The following is a 12,357-nucleotide window of genomic DNA, read 5'->3' on the forward strand; positions in this document are numbered from 1 at the left end:
GGAATCCGAGCTGGGATCCCGGAAGTGACGCAATGCCCGCGGGGTGGGCGGAGCCTTCCTTTTCCACTTCCATCTTTGCTCGGTGATTGTGGCCCGGAGCTCCCTGGGCCGATAGTTTCATCCAGCTGAGCCCTCAACACATCTAGACCCAGCCCGGGACCACAGGAGACACCGGAGAGCACAGCCCAGCGGTGACACCATGGTGAGGAGACCTGACGTCATTGTGTACTCGGTGTAACAGCTGTACCGTGGCCGTACATGTGTCTGCCTGGGAGCATCCTGTACACAGTACAGAGGCCTGTGTTATGGAACATGTAGTGTTACAGTAGCAGCTGTGTGCTCTCACTGGTATACATAGGGTATCATCCATCTGCAGTTCTTCATCGCCTTATTAATAATGTTTTCCAACTCTATGTAGATCTTCGTCCCCTTGTTATTAATTATAGACTATTATCCATCTACCTCTAGTTCTTCATCCAGTTTTATTAATAAGATCTCATCTTTCATTCACCTGTAAATAGTCACCCCTTACTAGTAGTAATAGGTAATGTTCCACTTATATTTAGATCTTCACCCGTTATTATTAATGATAGGTTGTCTTCAAGCCCTTATTGATAGTTGTGAAATGTTTTGAAGATACCTGACTTTATTTTGCATTTGTTTATATTGATATGGGATTATTGCTTAATCCCCAGTTGTACAGATGCGAACAATTTTGGTGTTTTGTTGATATGTATATCAATAACTACTGGCATTGTCAGTAGTTATGAACAGTTGTATTAAGAGGTACAATAGTAACAAACACATACATGGCTGTCTTTTTTATTTTTATGCTGATTCATTTGTTTGTTGGTACAACCTTCAAACAGTTTGTTCATAATTACTTTTATATCTTTATATTTGCAGCTGGTTTATGTTAGTGTGTCTATGTATTTGATACTTGAGAAAATGTGTTTGCTTATACTAATTACAAGTGTGTCTGACTTACAGTATTTAGAAAGCTACAGTTAGGAAAAATAGGTCCAGGTCCTTGCAGAAGGTGGTGAGATCACCTGTGATTTTATTTGTCATGTTCTTTTCTCCCTTACAATGTGCTTGAATCTTATGTATTCCACCTTCAGGTCCCACATGTCCTTTCCAATGTTTTGGTCTAAATATGTGTGATATACACCTTTAATTTGGCTCATGTCACCAGTGCCCAGCCCAATCATGCAGCCTAATATTTTAGATTTGTGAACAAATATTTTGGTCCTAACACAGGTGGGTTGTGATCACCAGTATAATGGTGTAGTTGCCACAGACTCTTGTTGTGTGCTGCTTTTCTGCAAACAAAAAAGGCCATATGTGAGTCGTGAAAAATCAATCATTGCCTTCTGGTTAATGTTAATGTAAGGACGTTATTGATATGTATTAAAAGATTCAGACAGTCACTGTCTTGTTGCTTTGGTCAGGGGTAACACCAGATAAGATATGTGAGTCAAAGGCTAGTTAAAGTTTTGTGCATTGAAATGTTTAAGAATAGAATATATGAAGTGAAGATTTAATGTTAATCAATTAGGTTTGTGTTGCTAATCTATTGAATTTGTTTGGTTATCTATAGCCTCAGAATGAATACATCGAATTGCACCGTAAGCGGTATGGTTATCGCTTGGATTACCATGAAAAGAAGAGAAAGAAGGAGAGCAGAGAGGCTCATGAGCGATCACAAAAAGCAAAGAAACTCATTGGTCTAAAGGCCAAACTGTACCATAAGCAACGCCATGCTGAGAAGATACAGATGAAGAAAACGTAAGTGGCTGGCTGATGTCCTGAAGGTTACCTATAACTGTTAAGTGGTAATGGCAGACCAATGAAACAAAGACCCTTCCTAAGTAGTAGTTTAAACATCTATAAACTGCTTCTACGTACAAGTGTCATAATTAGAAAAGTATGATCACATACTATTTATTCAGAGAGCTAAGTGCTACAATAAAGATTGATGGCCAATAGGGAATCCACATGCATCTGCATATATTTTCCTTTGACTTCTGATGGGATGTCTAGTAATTTATTTTATTGTTCCCCACTGCACGCGGTCTTAATTGCTTAGATCTTGATTTCATTAATTTCACCTTACCACCAATCTATTTAATTTAATCTATTTATTTTATTCCACCTTTATTTTATTGTTCCCCACTGTACATTGTCTACATTGCTTAGATCGTGATTTCATTCTCCTCCACTTTACATTGTTTTATTGCTTTGCCACTGCTCTCCATTTACATTGTCTACATTGGTTACACTGCTTTGTCCCTGCTTCTAATTTGCTCTGTTCCACCTCGGCTCCCTACCGCTGCCCTCTCGGCTGTGCTCCATCCTCTTGCCTCCCCCGCTTCCTCCGGCCGTTCTCTTAATCCCCTACCTCTCATCATGCCGCCTCGCTCCTTTCCTATACCCATCCTCTCCCCCTGTCCCCACCAAGGGCCCAAATCTCTCAGTCCCATCTCTCACCCCCCCCCCCCCCCTCGCTCCTTCAACCCTGACAACCTCATCCATATCTCCCCTTCTCCATCCCTCCCTTTTTCGTGTGCCCTCTGGAACTCCAGGTCTGTCCGTAACAAACTGTCCTCCATTCATGACCTCTTCATCTCTCACTCTCTTAATCTTCTTGCCTTAACCGAAACCTGGCTCACTTCTTCTGATACTGCCTCCCCTGCCGCTCTCTCCTATGGCGGCCTCTCTTTCACCCACTCCACCAGACCAGACGAGCGGCCAGGTGGGGGAGTGGGCCTCCTCCTATCCCCTAACTGCACTTTCCGGGTCATACCCACTTTACCTTCCCTCTCCTTCTCCTCCTTTGAAGTCCACTCCATTCGGCTCTTCTCCCCCATCCACCTCCGCATCTGTCATTTATCGTCCCCCTGGCCCTACCTCTCTTTTTCTTGAGAACTTCGCCGCCTGGTTCCCCCACTATCTTTCCTCTGACCTGCCCTCCATGATACTCTCCTATCACCCCTTCCCTCTCTGGCCTGCCCTGATCAGGCGACCTCTCTCTATAACCTATCTCTCGCTACTGCCCTGGACACCGTTGCCCCGGCCTCTTCTATCCGCCGTCATCGCCTTATTCCCCAACCCTGCCACTCCAAACTCACCCGCTCCCTCCAAAAGTGCTCTCGCACAGCTGAACGCCTCTGGAGGAAATCTCGCTCCCTGGCTGACTTCCTTCACTTCAAATTCATCCTCTCCTCTTTCTGCTCTGCCCTGTCCCTCGCTAAACAATCCTTCTTTAAGTCCCTTATCTCTTCTCAGTCCTCTAATCCCCGCCGCCTCTTTGCCACATTCAACTCACTCCTCTCCCCCCCCTCACTGTCCCACCTTCCCTCTCTGCTTCTGACTTCGCCTCCTTTTTCTCTTCCAAAATTGAAGCCATCAGACAGAACATCTCCTCCTCCCACTGCTCTCCCGCCCCCCTCTCCACTTCACCTCCCGCCATTAACCAGCAGTGGTCCTCCTTCATCCCCACTTCAGGTGAAGAAGTTCGATCCCTTATTCTTTCCTCTCCACCCTCTACCTGTCCTCTTGATCCCATCCCCTCCCACCTTCTTCGCTCTCTCTCTCCCACTGCCTGCTCCTACCTCGCTCACCTCTTCAACCTATCGCTCTCCTCTAGCGTTGTCCCATCCTCATTCAAACACGCTCTTATCTCCCCTATCCTAAAGAAACCCAATCTTGACCCCACCTCTCTTGCTAACTACCGCCCTATCTCTCTTCTCCCATATGCCTCCAAATTACTTGATTGTCTGCAGCCGCCTCACCAAACACCTCTCTGACAACTCCCTCCTTGACCCTCTCCAATCCGGCTACCGCCCCCTCCACTCCACCGAAGCAGCCCTGGCTTAAGTTACTAATGATCTCCTATCAGCAAAATCCAAGGGTCACTACTCCATGCTCATCCTCCTCGACCTCTCCGCGGCCTTCGACACCGTGGACCACCCCCTCCTGCTGCAAACTCTACTCTCTCTGGCTCTGTCCATGCCTGGTTCACCTCATACCTTGCTAACCGCTCCTTCTCTGTATCCACGTCTGGTTCTTCCTCGACCCTCCCCTCTCCTTGTCGGAGTCCCTCGGGGCTCTGTTCTTGGCCCTTTACTTTTTTCGCTCTATACCTCCTCCCTTGGAGCTCTCATCTCTTCGTTCGGTCTTCAGTATCACCGATATACTGATGATATTCAACTCTACATCTCTTCTCCTGATCTTTCCTCCTCCATCCTCTCTCATGTAACTGACTGCCTCTCAGCCATCTCATCCTGGATGTCTTCACGCTTTCTTATAATTAACATCTCCAAAACTGAACTCATTGTCTTTCCCCCACCCAGACTCCCTTCCCATCATGACCTCTCTATAATCGTTCAACTCCACTATCTCCTCTGTCACCCAACTCCGCTGCCTAGGAGTCACTCTTGACTCCTTTCTCTCTTTTGCCCCCCACATTCAATCCCTTGCCCAAGCCTGTCGCTTCCAACTCCGTAACATTGCCCGCATCCGTCCCTTCCTCTCTCAAGATGCCACCAAAACTGTCATCCATGCTCTCATCATTTCCCGCCTCGACTACTGCAACCTCCTCCTTACTGGCCTCCCCTGCTCCCACCTCGCCCCCCTCCGCTCTATAATGCGGCTGCGAGACTCATCTTCCTCTCACGCCGCTCCTCCTCTGTCTTGCCTTACACTGGCTCCCCTTCCCCTACAGAATCATTTTCAAACTCCTCACCACCACTTACAAGGCTCTCTCCCAGTCTACTGCCCCTTATATCTCTAACCTCCTCTCCATTCACACTCCCGCCCGCTCCCTGCGCTCGGCCAATGATCGCCGCCTCTCCTCCACTCTGATCACCTCTTCCCACTCTAGAATACAAGACTTCTCCCGAGCTGCCCCCCTTCACTGGAACGACCTCCCTCGCTCCATCTCTCTCTCACCCAATCTGTGCTCCTTCAAGCGGGCGCTTAAAACTCACCTGTTCCTTAAGGCCTACCAACCACCCACTTAACCTCTTCTGTTTCTCCCATATCCCTGGCTCCTCTTCTCTCCCCTTTGCTTCACTGGTTCCCTCTTGTGCCTGATTTTGTTTACCCTCCCTTAGGATGTAAGCTCGCATGAGCAGGGCCCCTCTCCCCTCCTATCTCCACACCTGTTCTTCCGCTCCGTCTTTACAATATTTGCCTGCCTGGAGTTTCTGAAGTACTGGTACTTTGTGTTTATTGTTCTGTATTGTTTTACCCTGTATAGTGGACTGTTTGTGCCGTGTACGGCGCTGCGGAAACCTTGTGGCACCTAACAAATAAACAATAATAATGAGTGGGATTTTATCAGATCACATTGCAAATACTTTTGGTATGGATAGTGGTATGTTCAAATTATCCTTTTGTATAAGGTTGTAGATGTCCGATGTCTACAGGTATGGAATGTGGTATCTAAAACGCCTGTTGCTTTGAGTTTCCAGAAATTGTTTTCCAAAATGAAGAGTGCCATGCCTAGAGTATAGTAAACCACATTTAAAAAAAATCCTTTTAAATTTCCCTAAGTTGTCCATGCAATCCCCCATCATTATGTGTTCAGAGTATCTCCTCACAGTTAGTGATCATGTCTGTGTAAAGCTAATCACAGAACATGGGCAACTATTTATTTTTTTATATAAGTTTGCTGACTTCTTTGGATAACAGGTTTCCTGATATTCGATCACATAGCTGTATATGGAAATTGCAAGGTGGGATAATGAAAAGTATCTTTTGGTAGATTAATAACCTTCATTTTCCCGTTATTCCTAGCATTAAAATGCATGAAAAGAGGAACACCAAACAGAAGAATGATGAGAAGACACCAGAAGGTGCCGTGCCAGCATATCTGCTAGACAGAGAGGGGCAAAGTCGAGCCAAAGTTCTCTCCAATATGATTAAGCAAAAGCGAAAAGAGAAAGCAGTAAGTAAAAAGTTGTCACAATGACTAGTAAATATCTGGGTTCAGAAATTACTTCATGTAAATGTAATGTTGTTTGAATTGGTTTTAGGGTAAATGGGAGGTTCCTCTGCCCAAAGTGCGTGCTCAAGGTGAAACAGAAGTACTTAAAGTTATCCGCACAGGGAAGAGGAAGAAGAAGGCATGGAAGAGGATGGTCACCAAAGTTTGCTTTGTTGGCGATGGATTCACCCGAAAACCTCCAAAGTATGAAAGGTTTATCAGACCTATGGTGAGTTCCTTGTAATTCCAGATAAAAATGTGCTTTTGTCATGGTTTTAAAATACGCCCTTGTCTTATTTATCATCCTCACTCCCCTTGAAGTTCTCAAAGTCTTCACCGCTATGGCTTTACATTGTTCTTGGTGACCTCACAAACTTATAATTCTGTCTTATTTACACTTTGATTTCCTTTGTCTAAATTCCATCCTGACCAATGTTTTTTTTTTTTTTCTATTTTCACAGGGTTTACGTTTTAAAAAGGCACACGTCACTCATCCAGAACTGAAAGCCACATTCTGCCTACCTATCCTCGGTGTAAAGAAGAATCCCTCGTCACCACTTTACACAACTCTAGGTGTTATCACAAAGGGAACAGTCATTGAGGTGAATGTCAGTGAGCTTGGTCTTGTAACGCAAGGAGGCAAAGTTATTTGGGGTAAGTTTGAATTTCTAATCTGCATTGTATTCTTTGTGACTGGACGGTCTGATATGTGAAAATAGCATGGCAGCTAGACAAGGAGCTGACCTTTATACAATTGACGTAATAAACTTTTCCTTTTCTTTCCTTAGGAAAATATGCACAAGTCACAAACAATCCTGAAAATGATGGGTGCATCAACGCAGTTCTGCTTGTATAACGTTCATTTTACCTGGTGTGTAGTGTACAGAGACTGGATTTTGCAATAAATAAAAATGCCCATATTGGGAGAACATTTTTTGGTCTTTTTTATGCAAAGTTAAAAACAAGATTGACTGGATTCATTAATCAAATATTGCAAACTTTTAATTGCCAGTTTACAGCATCTAAAGTATTGCAAGATTTTAGATTTGGGATAGATAGATTTTGAGCTTAATTTTACTTATACTAGGGCTTGCTTACAGAAACGTATTTTAGGTTCCCTCTGTTGCATTGTAATCAAGCTACAGAGAACGTTTGGAAGACTTACTTACTGATGCCTCTGGTGACATGAATCTTCTGTTTACATCAAACATGAACCAAACCAGAAAAAGTTTCTATGCATGTTTATTTGAATGGGTAATGGGGATTTTTCTCTTCTTCCTTCTCTATACTTTCATCCATAGCACAGACCTATAGGATGCCATACCAGCAACGATCCTGCATTAACAAACCTCCACTTGTGTAATGTATCCATGAATTTTACAAGTTTATCTTCATGATATACACTTTGTTTGTATTAAGTTCTGGGACTTTTATATAGCTGAATATATTCACAAAGGTTATCCGTTACAGATGTTTAGACCAGACTGTGGGTTCAGACACGTATCTGTCTTCCATTTTAATATTTGTTATACTGCTTGACTGCAACTTTCCTAGCTGTAAAAATAGAGATTATCCGTCCCTATCTTTATAACAAACATGCTGGCAGTGCCCTTTAGGTTTCCTAAATGGTTGATGCACGTTTTAAATCTTCCTGTACTGCTTTAGGCTGCTACAAGTAAAAGTGTCTGTATGTGCTGAAATCAAACTTAATTCACTAGTGATGTTGCTGAGACTTGAAGAACTTTGAACATCTGAACACCCAGTAATGTATCCCTCTCTCCCATAAATTGTAAATATTATACTACAATCAAGGTAGAGAAAGAAACATTCTGTAGAGAAAAGAACATTTAATAGCTACATTTGGAAATTCAAATATATATGACAAAAAAAGGAAAGAAAAGTCTCTACAGCATCATTTTATACGACTAGATTTTAGAAAAATGGTTCCTAAACTGACTGATCTTCAAAAGATTACAGGACTTCATAGATGTCTATAAAGCCTACAGCTTATAAAAATGGTGAATTGTTAGATAGCAAACACTGATCGCATTGATTTCCTTCAGGATATCAAATGTAGTTTTTGTAATATTTTTCTTCTGGAAAAAAAGTAAAAAGTGAAGCATCAGGATAAATACATATTGAAGAACCTCTGATCTAGAAACCGGGTATAAGGAGAAGCGATGGGTTAGGTTTATTGCGATACTGTGTGTATTATGGAAATCAACGGCTTTAGGGACCAGTAACAACTTGACCCATCTCGGTTATCATGGAAATATAAGTACATCCACCAAGAAGCATATCCTTTGTGACCGCAAGGAGAGACTGCAGTTTATTTGAGCCTGGGTTTGCTTTCTCTGTAGGGTGTTGGTGTTAAATACATTGATTGCTGTAATAAGTAGACCTACCTCTTTTCGTCAGTGTCACTGCGCCTTTTGAGAACGTGGCATCGGTCATGTGACCTCTAGCAGAAACAGGTGTACAATGAAAATATAGCTCACATAAACAGTGCAGTTATGCTCCACTCCTGTCCTTTTATATTCAGACTTGTTATATATTCAAAGAAGAGATGGTGCTTTATTACTTGTGGGAAATAGGAATGTAACATTAAACCCTGTGTCTTACCCAGGATGCACCATTTTTATGACCTTTGGGGACCCCCAAAGGCTTTGTTTACATGTGCATATAGAAGTGTATGCATACAATTATTAAGGGTTGGTGGATGTGACTTATAAGCCCCCGCTTAGGTTTCACTAAAAGGATGAATGGTTAAGTATGATTTTTTTAACTGCATTTCATGACTTCTTGTGTAAGCCGTTCACAACCAATCATATGCTACCTCCTTTCTTCAAACCCACAATATATGTCAACAGCACCATTAGCAAGGGAGGGTGTACTATGTATAGATAGCTATTTTCAGGCATAACTTGCTAGTCAAATTCTATTATTTGTCAAGCAATCTACACTCTTCCTGCTCAAGATACTTTATCTCCAGATAGTTTCTTCAGCTGATGTGTTAGGTACTGCTTATTTCATATATCTGCCTATCTCACACTATATATATATATATATATATATATATATATATATACACACATACACACACACACACACACACACACCCCCACACCTTCTTAGTTTCCCATTTAATTGCCATCTGCTATAACATTAGCTTTAGTAATTAACTCAGAATAAGGGGCAGATTTTCTAAAGTGAGGGATTCTCAAACAGCATGTTTTCATGTGATAAAGGCCAAACCGCACATCAAAGTGCATGTATTAGGCAGCAGTTTGCCAAACCACATGACGAGCTGCCATTTATTAGTAAAAACAAAAAAGTGGTCCTGACAGACTAGATAGCTCAGACTGCATGCTGCACTGGATCTCTTCTGATACTCCTGGCCTGTGGGTACCATGTTAATACTGTAAAAATATAGTGGAACCTCTTGTGGCACTACAAATGTCAGCATGCAGTGTTAGGCCATGACTATCATTGCATGTCGGCATTTGTAAAACTGCAAGCGTCAGCATGCGCATAGACAGCAGTGCAAACTTGACCTTTTAGTGCCACAAGTGTGCACTCCATGTTGTATCTCCTTAAAAAATGTTTGCCCAAATAATTAATAAATATTGGCTCCATAAGCAATACATTTCTTTTGTATTAGGCAATAATCCAAAGGAAATCTTGTAATCTATGAGAGATTAAAAATATAAAACCTATGTACCGAATGGACTGCTCCCATGGAGCCTGCAACTCAAACTGAATTAAACTATTACACCAATCAGCCAAACACAGGTCTAATTTTTTCCAGCTCCCTCCCTAAAAAAAAACCTTGTAGGTTTTACAATGTGATTTGACCTGAACCACGTGTCATGAGGAAATTTTCACCCTATTATAGCAGGTTTCAGTTTCATATGAAGGTAAATATATTGTTTTGTCTTACAGTGATTTTTCACTGGTCTTCTAGGTCAGTGGTTCTTAATCCCAGTCCTCAGGACCCCTAACAGTGCATGTTTTTAATATCTTATTGCTTTAGCACAGTGTATTCATTACTGACTGACACATTGTAACAGATCCACATATTTCCTTTGTCACCAGGAAAACATGCACTGTTAGGGGTCCTGAGGCCTGGGTTTGAGAAACACTGCTCTATATTCATGGCTACCACACCAGGGTTTGCAGAAGCTGCAAAGTTACTACGAAATTAAGATAACAATAGAGAATCTGGAGATAATCAGCAACCACGGCTTTAGTGTAGATCAGTGTTTCCCAAACCCAGTCATCGTGGACCACTAACAGTGCATGTTTTCCATATCTCTTTGCTGGAGCACAGGTGTGTTCATTACTGACTCACATTTCGAAAGATCCACAGGTGGTATAATTATTTCACTTGTGACCTGGAAAACCTGCACTGTTACGCGGCCATGAGGATTGGGTTTGGGAAACACTGGTGTAGATGGAAGAAAGTACAAGCACAGACTGGCAGCGGTAGTACAGATCTAGTTTTGTGCCTTTTGATCATATTCATTTGTTTTTATATATAAAATTGGATACATTTTTATATCCTGTGAAAATACCCTTTTACGAATGAGGCTGCAAAGGAATTTTTTTGAACTACCATTCAGTATTAGCAATTCTGTGATTTAGTAGTTTTCTCTGATGTTTGCTAAATGTAGCTTCTAATTAAATGCTATCTCTCATTCATAAACTGTTTTTGCATGTAATACCCCTGGACCACCAGAAGGTGGTGTGCCTGTGATGTGAGAGCAAATGTGACCCCAGCAGAGCATGGTTGAAGTGTTTGAAAGGGGTGACTGAAGTATTTTCTGCTTTCAGAGTACGTGTGGCTGATTGAGTCTGAATTACTGCCTGCTTCATCTCTGACTGAGTGAGTGACCAAGCTGCTACGTGATCCAGTGTGTGATTTCTTAGAGGGAGGTTCTGGGACCCAGTGCCCAGCGAGAGAAAGAAACATGGGGTGACTGCAACCACATCAGAAGCAGAGACGAGAGCCAGAGTGGAGAAACCATCTCAATGTCACACGTTTTTGTTTATTAAATGAGTTCAGGTTGTGGGAAATCCACAGGTTATATATATATATATATATATATATATATATATGTGACTATACTGATACTAAGAGCGCATCTGTGGAAGGAACTCTTAGTGAGCTAGTACTTTGTCATGCAATGTGTTTTTTTGTTGCAAAGACCATGATCTTTGGTCATGACCCCTGGATTTATTACAACTGAAGAGGATGTCATTGATGCCAGCCTGAATGAGCAATAAAGAGGGCTGACTGGGTCTTTATTCCCTTGGCAGCCATGGGTCTGCTGGAATTTGTAGTACTACCAGTGCCAGAATGGTCAGGCACTTAATGGCGCTGCAGATTTCTCTGCTATAGTACCAGCATCCCAGGCTGGCATAGCCTAGAGCTAGTACTAGCAAATTCAGGGATACAAAATGCTTTTTGTCCCTCCGATTATGTCAGAGCTAGCCTAGGCTGGTTGGCTGCCCTAGCGCTATTTAAGCTTCTTTGGGGGGAAGGAAAGGGAGCCTTACTGTACTATGGGTACGCCTGCCCACCCACTACCTCCCCAGTTCCACATATCTAAGCGTAGATAGACGCAAGGGGAACATACGTCTAAGTCTCTATAGGACCTCCAAACTGTTGTTATCCAACCTATGCAGGAGTGTCTGCTGCCAATTCACCCACAAGAACCTGAGGTAAGGGAGACTGAGCTGGAACTGGATGACATACAGGTGCTTAGCAGGTGGGTTCTGATGAGAAATGCATCTACAGCAGCCAAACAGGGAGATACATGTGGAAATATGTCTATTCAGCTGCTACATGCATACATAGGATCACATCACATTGTGTAAGTGCCACTACAACGATACTTGCACAACCATTCTCGGGACTGATAAAAGTAGACATATCCCTTCAAAGTACCGCCTGCTATCACTTGGACCACCCCCTAATTGATTTCAAATGTCATTTTCCTCTTAAAATGCTCAACGGCATCCTCGTGTATAAGAGATATGATTTTAAAATGAAAATGTTTTTATTACATTAGTATTTCTGGCCTATGAATGTGTTTCCCTAATTAAATTCTGTCCGGATGATGCAAAATGTGTCCCTTTGACTGGCGACTTCCGATCTCCTTAGAATGTGTAAAAATGAAGATATGTTTAAACTAAATTTTAGTTTGTTTGTTTGTAAGCAGACCACTCCCTCCAGGTGCTGCATGCTTTAGAAAATGGAGATTCAGGAAAGGTTTTAAATGTGACACACAGAATATAAATTTTTGTTTCTCAGGCTAGGGACTCTCCTACAGGAGTAGCCGTGACACAGCAGGTAAGCTTAT

The 12,357-nt window shown here is 42.5% G+C and overlaps 1 protein-coding gene across 1 annotated transcript; it reads left to right on the forward strand.

Moving 5' to 3' along the window:
- Positions 1-43: 43 nt before the first annotated feature.
- NSA2 (NSA2 ribosome biogenesis factor) lies at positions 44-6,925 on the forward strand. Its single transcript, XM_075181832.1, has 6 exons — positions 44-202; positions 1,601-1,788; positions 5,803-5,953; positions 6,042-6,221; positions 6,454-6,646; positions 6,781-6,925. The coding sequence occupies exons 1-6, from the start codon at positions 200-202 to the stop codon at positions 6,846-6,848; spliced, it is 783 nt and encodes a 260-aa protein (XP_075037933.1). The 5' UTR covers positions 44-199; the 3' UTR covers positions 6,849-6,925.
- The last annotated feature ends 5,432 nt before the right edge of the window (positions 6,926-12,357 follow it).

The sequence above is a fragment of the Mixophyes fleayi genome, chromosome 1 (genome assembly GCF_038048845.1).
Source record: "Mixophyes fleayi isolate aMixFle1 chromosome 1, aMixFle1.hap1, whole genome shotgun sequence".
Lineage (NCBI taxonomy): Eukaryota > Metazoa > Chordata > Amphibia > Anura > Limnodynastidae > Mixophyes > Mixophyes fleayi.